General features: G+C 53.9%; 1 protein-coding gene across 4 annotated transcripts in view; it reads left to right on the top strand.

Moving 5' to 3' along the window:
* Positions 1–4,089: 4,089 nt before the first annotated feature.
* SLCO2B1 (solute carrier organic anion transporter family member 2B1) overlaps positions 4,090–9,079 on the top strand; it is a 52,572-nt gene continuing 47,582 nt past the window's right edge. For 2 of the 4 annotated variants that reach the window (XM_070383701.1, XM_070383700.1), the window contains exon 1: positions 6,658–6,776. In XM_070383701.1, coding sequence (XP_070239802.1) covers positions 6,740–6,776 — 37 coding nt within the window. In that variant the 5' untranslated portion in view covers positions 6,658–6,739. Of the gene's footprint in view, positions 4,459–6,653; positions 6,777–9,079 lie in introns of those variants that run through there. The other 2 variants (XM_070383703.1, XM_070383702.1) reach the window with 2 other exon arrangements.

Here is a 9,079-nt window from a genome sequence, read left to right as displayed (position 1 = left end):
CATCACCATATTAATAATGGCTTGTGTCTGCTCAGCTCTCAGACTTAGTGAGCACTAATCCATCAACTCATCTGAGCCCTTGGACAGCCCTGGGAAGGTATTTCACAGACAAGGGCACCGAGAATCAGAGACGCAAGAGACCAACCTGAGATCACCCAGCTAGGTCTCCGGAGAGTTCACAGTCTCCTGGGAGAGCTACGCACATAGAGTTGAAGACAGTGAGATGGTTGGGTTTAGTGCAGCCCTGCTGGGAGGTTTCCCGTCATCTCTACAGATGAGGAAACTGAGCCTCAGAGATCTTCTTACTGGGTCAGGACGAAACCATCTGTTGCCACACTCATGCTCTGTCTGGGCACATATTCTCTCCAGGCTGGAGGGAGAGGCTGGTGAGAGGTAGCGGCAGTTGGCCGCAGGGGAAGGCTGCTGTTAGGGCAAACAGGCTTCTCCAGGAAGAAATTCCAGGCCAGGTTTAAGCTGCAGAAAGCACAGCCAGGGCTGCACAGGGCTAGGTGGGCTGGAGGAGCCAGTGGCTGTGTTGAGCCAAGGGGGTAGGGCTAAGGGGCCAGGCTGGACGCTTACCTGCCTGCAGACCTGTCTTCTCACCCAGTTGGGAAATTTGCTGTGTTCTGATCCAGGAGCCATGCCAGCAAAGGTGGGAAAGTCCTGAACCCTTGGCAGGAGGGGGGTCTGTTTCTCTTCCACCACAGGGAGATATCAAAGCCCAGGGAGAGACTGTGACTTCCCCGTGGTCACAACGCAGCAGAACCTGCTGGTCTCCTGGCCTCGGTCTCCCAATCTGAAAAAGTGAGGGATTGAATTAAATGAGCTCCAAGTTCCTGCTGGGCTCTGACCTTCTGAGTGCCAACCTTGCTGTCCTTGGCTCAGACCCCAGCCTGGAAGTATCCTCGACATGTAGCCCTGGGCAAGTCACATGGCCTCTCTGAGTATCAGAGTCCTCATGGCTGAAGTCAGTATGATACTGCCTCCCTTGGGCAGATCTAATGAGCCATACATGGGATCATGTGGACACAGCTTGGGCTCTGACCCCCGCACAGCATCTGGGGGTAAGGATGACTGAGGCTCTGACAGAGGCCATTGCTCATCTGCCTGGCCAAGGGCTCATTTATAGATATCCGCTCCCTGGCTGCCAGGCCAGAGGGAAGTGGGAACAGCAGTGCTGATGTGGCAGTTTAGGGCCTTTTTAAGGAAGGAGTCTCTGCCACTCTTCCCCTTCCCCCAGTGCCCTGCCCTGACCTCCATCTTCTGGACACTTTCTCAGTCATCCTCAGAACAGTCCTGAGGTTGGGCCATTTGATATCAGCATCTCCATTTAACAGATGAGAAGACTGAGGCTCAGGGAAGAGAAAGGGCTTGCTCCAAGTCCCACAGAAATGTTATTACAGAGCTGGGGCCAGAACTGAGGTCTTAAGGCTGAAGCCTGGGGCTCTCCCCTTGTCTCCAAATTCAGATAGTTCTACAAAATGAAGAGTCCCCTGTCTTGCCTGGTTTGCAAAAGAGCTTGGGTTCTGCAAATGGCTTGGAGTTTTACAAGCAGCATCTGACTCAACACAAGATGCAGGACTGTGCAAACATCATGGGGCCCTGGAAGCTGCAGAGTTCTGTAAACTGCGTCAGGCTTTGCCACCAGCATGGGACTCTAAAAAGCATCAAGCTTTGCAAACTGTGTGTATCCACAGATGGTGTTGCAATCCATGCACATCCTAGGGCCCTGTGAAATGTACAGGGCTTAGCAAACACCATGATGGTAAGTGGCAATGGCGGGTGCAAACCAGGTTGGTTGAACCTTAAGCCTGGGCCACCAAAAATGGAAACCTCACTGCTGGATTAGTCCAAGAGTTATCTGAAAGCCTGTTAGCCTAACTCCCAGAAGGTCCTGGAGATTGGACTCATCCTCTAATTCCACAGCTGAATTCAGGAATATTCTTGGACCTGGGTCAGCCTGGGGAGGCTGAAGTGATATATGAAGGTTGCTCATGCCTGAGGTTACTGTATGTTCTGTGCCCTGTCGGGTGCTGTGCATGCTTAGACTCAGAGATTGGTGAAATGAACTTAGCCAGCCAAGCCGGTCCCAACATCATTCCATGTGCAGAGCTTCTGCAGGCTCTGGAGCCACAGTGGGGGTAGTGAGCTTCCAGAAAGTTAAAAGGGACCTTTCCTCTCTCAACCACATGCCTGCAGTTTGGAGTCTGGGAGGCTGCACCTCTGCCAATCTCTGTGAGGACTCACAGTGCCTGTCTGAAGGATTTAGAGAGGGAAAGCCAGTTTGGCTTTCTCAAACAGAATTGGGGTCTGGTTTCAAGAATTGATGCTTTTGAACTGTGGTGTTGGAGACTCTTGAGAGTTCCTTGGACTGCAAAAAGATCCAACCAGTCCATCCTAAAGGAGATCAGCCCTGGGTGTTCTTTGGAAGGAATGATACTAAAGCTGAAACTCCAGTACTTTGGCCACCTCATGAGAAAAGGTGACTCATTGGAAAAGACTCTGATGCTGGAAGGGATTGGGGGCAAGAGGAGAAGGGGATGACAGAGGATGAGATGGCTGGATGGCATCACCGACTCAATGGACGTGAGTTTGAGTGAACTCCGGGAGTTGGTGATGGACAGGGAGGCCTGGCGTGCTGCGATTCATGGGGTCGCAAAGAGTGGGACACGACTGAGCAACTGAACTGAACTGAACTTCCTATCAACTGAAGCCAGTTGTTGACCTCTTCCTGGGTGGTGGTCCTGCATTCCCATTTCTGATCTCTCAGAGACTCACTCACACTACAAGTATCTGTCAAGGGCCTACTATGTGCCAGGCTGCTGTGATTGTTTCAGATACTCCCCACTTCCTTCTAGCATCCCTTATGCCACTAGGAACCAAGTGGGGCTCATGTGCATCTCTCTGTTGTTGCACTCCAAAAGCTGGACTCCAATCCACATCCTTGTAACATGCAAAGACTCTATTCTTGGAACTGGGTTGGGTTCACTTCTGTATCTTGGATTTGGATGTCGCACAGAGTCGGACACGACTGAAGCGACTTAGCAGTAGCAGCAGCAGCAGCAGAGGTCTTCCTCAGAAAATGCAGCCTGGGCGGAGGAAAAAACCTGGTTCCTAGCATCAGAGGTTCAAGGCAAGACCCCACCACCTCCTAGCCAGGTGACCTCTGGGTGGTTACTGAGACTCAATGCCTCATCTGTAAGGGGGGAAAATGGCCCGAAAGGTCATTAGGAGGGGCCAGTGGGGCCTCACATATAAAAGTGCTGAGCAAGGCAGAAGAGGCAACCCAGGTTCACTTTCCCTTTCCCTGCCCTGTTCTGAGTCCCGCCTCTGCCACTCCCTTCCCTGAGCTCTGGACCTCAGGCTTCGGTTCTTTCCTGCACTGAATTTGCACAGTGGCCCTGCGAGTGAGGACTATCAGTCCTTCTTTATAGAGGAGGCAGCTGATGCTCAGAGAGGTGCAGGGACTTGCCTAAAGTCACTTAACCATGGAATGACAAAGCTGAGACAGGACTCAGGTCTGTCTGGCTCCAAGGCCTCCATCTTCAGTCTTCAATCCAAAAGACTCTGGGGACCTCTTATATGCTCTTCTGCTCTCCAACCCCACCCTCCACTGAGATGGTCATACTTTATGGAGCTGCTGCCATGATTCCCCATCTCCCAAGGGCTGGCCACTGTGATTCCCAGTGGATGGGATCCCTCCTTGATCTGGATCTGTGGAGCTCAGAGAAGAGATAGGGGTTCAGTGAGAGGGGAACAGAGCTTGAGGGAGACAGAGGTTCAGTGAAGGAGGACTGTGGGAGAAATGGCCTTATATGGGGCTCGTGAAGGGTAAAAAAAGTTCTGTAACTGAGACAAGAGTTTGATGAGGGAGGAGGCTCAGAGTGAGTACTGAGAGGAAACTGGAAAATCAGGACTGAATGACCCCAGGGCTGGGAGGGGCTGTCCACATTCCCTCCACCCCCCATCTCTCCACCACTAGTAGGAGTAAATATCCAAGGGAAATGCCACACCAAGAAGCTGGGAAGGAACAGGCTGAGGGAAGGCTCGTCAGCAGCCTCCTCCCACCAGAGGGGTTGTATCTAAACAAACCCAGCCTCCTCTACAACCCTGGTCCTGGGCTGCCCCAGACAGAAATCAGAGGGATTCAGAGAAAGAGACAGAGAGTAGGAACAAGTGACTAAAGGAGATAAGCCCTTGGCGGGCAAGGTCAAGTCTGAGCAGGACTTCCTTACCCACCTGGAGAGGGGGCTGCTGTCCAGCGTGGCTCAAGAAGCATCGGTCGACCCAGTGGCTGGAATCCGCACACTGGCGCATCCCCACTGCGGCTCCCCAGCTGCTGTCTCCGGGAGCTCCCGTAAGCTCTCACTGCCTCTCTCCTGCTAAAATCCAGTCCTGTAATTGGAATAGGGGCTGAAACTCACCACCCCACTCCAGAAGTCATGGCACCCAGGATAGGTAAGTCTGGACAAAGTAAGAAAGGGGTAGGGAGTCTGGGGGCCATGTTCCCAGGGTGAAGGGGGAGAGCTAACATATGTGCACTGGGGTCGGGGGAGTAGGGGCTCCCAGTTCCCTACATAGAGCCAGGCATATGGCCAGATCTAGTGAGGGTGTGTTGAATGAAGGATTGAAGGACCAGAGAGGTAAGAAGGGTTGCTGTTTACTCAGCTGGAGACAGGGCAGCCAGCTTAACCTCCCTGCTGAGACAGAGAGACCTAAAGAGCAACGGAAGGGCAGGCCCCGTTACTCCCCATGTCCTGTTCCCTCTCTGAAGCAGGCAAAGATAGAGACAGACAAAGCAGACAAAAACAGAGTCAGAAGTATATAGTCAGAGATCCAGCAAGTCCAGAGACACTCAGAGTTGGACAAAGGCGAAGACAGAGATGGCAGGAGAAGACAAAGATCAACAGGTGTCAGCTGCAGCGTGCGGGAGACAGAGGCTCCAGAAGAGACCAGAGAAATAAAGAGAGGCAGAGACAGAGAGAGGGAAAACTGACAACAGAGATCAGGAGAGAGCAGACTGCATCGGAAAGCTGAGAAGTGGAATCAGAGAGAGACCTGCAGAGACCTTGGGTGTTGGGGTGTGGAGAAGGCAGGTGGGAAGGTGTCTTGAAACCTTGAGAAGAGAAGCTGAGACCAGAGAGTGATGGAAGCACCGTTTGGAGAGGGCGGTGGTTCTGGGAACAGGAGCGCCCAGTGTCTGGGGCAGGAAGAGGGAGGTAGAAGAAACAGAGGATCTTCAGACAGGGTTACGCTCGGGCTAGACACCCTGTGGTGATCACCTCTGGCCTCGCTGCAGCTGTCTGTGTGCCTCTCACCCACTCAGACAAGGCCTGACTTGCATCCAGAGGGAGGGGACGTGTGGGCTTCCTGGGTCGAGCAGGCAGACGCGGCTGTGTTGCAGCCCCGACTTGGGGACTGTGGTGTGGAAGCAAGGGTGGGGTTGGATGCTTCCTCTGAGGGCCTCACAGGAGAAATGACAACGAGGTCAGATTCAGGTGAGTTGGTTTGGAGATGGGCCACCAACAAACCAGGTCTCAGTCAGCCTTGGCAAGCTGTGGGATCCTGGTGATCTTATGGGAATGGGAAGAAACTAGAGACTTTGGTTGTACTGCACCTGTTCCTCAATTGTTATTCTGATGCCAGCAGGGCTTGGTTCTGGAATGTTCTCTGGCTGGTCCTCCACTTCCCACACATACAGCAGGAGGGAGGCTGACCCCAGCATCTGACCACTGAGCCACCAGAAGCCACCTCTGACCTCCCTTCCTGAGCCCTAATCTGAGCTGAGGCCAGGCTTCCTCCACGCCCTCTTTCTGGTCTGAGGGTTGCGGGCAGGACAAAGAGCCTGGGAAGAGACCCACACCCAGCTCGCCCGAGGGAGAGGGGCCAGCAGTCCCAGCCAGGAGCAGACAGCATAGAGAGGAACCAGGGTCAAAACTGGCCCTCAGTGAAGCCCCACCAACTCACCATGTGCTTTTAGGCAACAGGCAGAGCGTCCCGGTCTGTGGGGGAGGTGCTTGAGAAAAATGACCTCCCCAGGCCATTCCTACTTTTGTGATTCAGAGAAGCCACTTTCCCTTCTCTGCACCTTTGCTCAGCTTTCCCTCTACCCAAAGGAAGGCACCTGCCCACAATCCCCTTCTGGTGAAAAATGCCTTGTTTTCTAACTCTTCCAAATGCCACCTCTTCCAGGAAGCCTCCCTGACTGATCCTCCCAGTTGGAAGTAACCTCTCTCCCAAACGCTGTTTGACCCTCCCTTTGCAGGGAGTTTCCTGGTGGTGTTTCTGTTGTTCTCTCCAGTCCTAGGTTCAAATGTGGGCCAACCCAGGGTAGGAGGCAGGGCAAGGGAAAGAACCAGGTTCACACTGCAGCTCTGCATCACTGGCCTGATGAGAATGCACACTCTCACCCTTTTTTAATATGTGAGGAAACACATGCTTACAGAGGGTAAGTGACACGTCCAAGGTCACCCAGCAAGCAAGCAGCAGAGTGGGGGGCCAGAACCAGATCAGCCGGATGCCAAAGCCCTTTCCCTTCTGTCCCCTTGCCTTCGGGGTTTCCTCTTCCCTCCACACACCCCACGCTGGCGAGTCTCCACCCACCTTGGGCACTTCTCCACTGGCTCCAGACAAAGCAAGCTGTTGTCTGGGAGCTAGTGACTGCAGAGGGGGCAGGAGAGTTATTCCTCCCAGGCCGGGCCGTGTCCTCTGGGCCAGATATCAGGCAGCTGGGAAACACATGGCGAGCTTGCTTAGACCCCACATTCGGGTGCCAGGTATCTACTCCCCAGTCTGCGTCTGTCTCTCTCTGGGATTCACTTTCTCCATCTGTGCAGTTGATGGTAGGGGTTGGCTGAGGTGGTCGCTTGGTCCCTTCCACTGCTGAGAAGCTCAGCTTTCTGTCTCTGGAGGGAAGAGGCCTCTTGTATGGGGCAGGGGCTTGGCTATCTCCAGGGTGCAAGTCTGGGCCCATCCTGTGGGTAGAGAGAAGATAAACTTGGCTCCTGCTACCCCTTCTGGGCTGCAGTCCAGAGCCCTAAGTGCTAACGTTTGGAGTGATGGACAGCAAGGCCCACCTCTCCAGCCTGGGAGCTCCCTGGGAATGGGGCCTGACTTGATCCATTCCTGAAGCCCCAGAACTCTGCACAGGCTGGGCAGAGGTCAGGTATTGGGGAAGGTGCAGCCCAGAAGCTGTTCTTTTTCTTCCTCATGCTCCCACCCCCACCCCCACCCCCATGACATTCCTTCCCTCTTCCAACCTGCTTTGAAAGCCTACTTTTGTTGAGGACTGGAGATTCATGATAAGGAATGAGATGGGGCTACAGTGAGGTGCTTGGGAGTAAAGGTAAGCACAGAGAAAGATGAGCCAGGACTCATGGTTGGTGGACAGGGTGTGGCCTGGGCCAATGCCTGAATGTCTCTGAGCCTCAGGCTCTGTGTTTTAGGGCTAAGGAGGCCAGCCTGCATTCCCTGCAGGCTCAGGGCTCACCCTCCCTTTTCTCTGCCTTCATCTCTATTTTAAGGGTCATCTTGGGTCTAGATGGGGTAGTCGGGGTCAGAATCGGGAATAGAAAGTCCCAGTGCAGGGTCTGTGACCCAGCTTGGAAACCACCAGAAAAAAGCAACAGCTGGAGGCCTGCAGCGTGTTATTGTCTTCCCAACGGACCACCCAAGGGTCCTGCTAGGAGGAATTTCCCAAAGAGGAAAGCCAAGGCCAAAGCCTGAGACCTGACCCCGCTTCCTGTCTTTGATTCCAACCTCCCCCCGCCCCCACTGTACAGAAGCCCCATGGGGTCACATGAGGCACTGCAGCCCCTTGGAGCCCCACGCTCCCCGACCCCACCCCAGGCCCACACCACAGCCCCTGCTTCCCCAGACCCCCACGCTCTGGCTTTCTCTTCTCCCTCCTTCAGTTTAGCTCAGTTCAACAATCATGTTTTTAAGCTGAGCCCTTGCAAGATGAGAAGTGGTTTTCTGAGAAGGTAGGACACCTTGGGAAGCCAGGCTGAGGGTATAACATGTGCGAAGGCAGAGAGGTGGAAAAGAACAGGATGAATATGGGGAATGGCAGGCTTCTACTGGAGTTACAGAAGAATGTTCACTAGGGTGGCCTTGATCTCCTGGATACTGAGGCGTCTGGACTCACGTGCTGCCGATGGGGTGGAAGGGTGGTTAACCATTGTTGAGGACCACAGTGTACCAGGCAGGATGGTCTTCTTTAATCCTACCACAAATGCTGTGTGCCCAGAGAGGGTAGCTGAGGCTTAGACAGGCTAAATAAACTGCCCAAGGTCATGGCTACAATGTAGCAAACAAATATTTGAACTCAAAGGCTTCTGATCCAGAGGGTTTCAACAGGGGCCTGCTGTAGTCCATCAGGACCCAGGAAAGGAGAGCCTCTGCCTGGGGGTAGTCCACTGGCTTATCAGGCAGATAGGAGGGGGATGTAAACGATGCAGGCGGGTGACCAGCCTGGCATCCCAGAGAAAGGGCTGAGGGAACTGAACCAGGAGGGGGAGTGGTGGTGGAGGGAGAGGGAGCTGGCGTGGGCCGCAGGAGCTAGGCGGGGAAGCCAGCAGGCTGAGGGAACCCAAGGAAATCTAGGAGGTAGGAAGGGCTGGAGGTGGGGTTGACCATGAGGCTGGCCTCCTCCTATAAACACTTTTGGAGGGAGGTACCTGCCATCATTGTGACAGATACATTGCCCAGTGTCTGCTGCTGTGAATATTTGCCTCCCCAGGCTCAGGCTGTGGGTGTGTGAGTGCTGGAGGTTGGTAGGTTTTCCAGAAACATCCAGACTCCTTTGTGACACTGCTCTGTCACCTTAACCTTGGCATCTGAACATGGTTCCAGGATGGGTTCCTCCTTTTGCTCTGTAGGGCATATATGCGATGGATCTTCTCACTTTCCAAGCCAAGTTTGCCCACATGTGGCTTTTCTTTCCTTCTCTCCACACGTGCCTTCCAGATGGAGAGCCAGAGGACTGGCTTTGGCCCATGTCCTCTCATGGGCTTTCCTGGAGCCCGTGGCCCCCTAGGCCTCTTCCTCTGGGAGCTCCCCTACCAGCCCAGACTCACAT

The sequence above is a fragment of the Bos mutus genome, chromosome 15, assembly GCF_027580195.1.
Source record: "Bos mutus isolate GX-2022 chromosome 15, NWIPB_WYAK_1.1, whole genome shotgun sequence".
Taxonomy (NCBI): domain Eukaryota; kingdom Metazoa; phylum Chordata; class Mammalia; order Artiodactyla; family Bovidae; genus Bos; species Bos mutus.
This window is presented reverse-complemented; position numbering and strand designations above follow the sequence as displayed.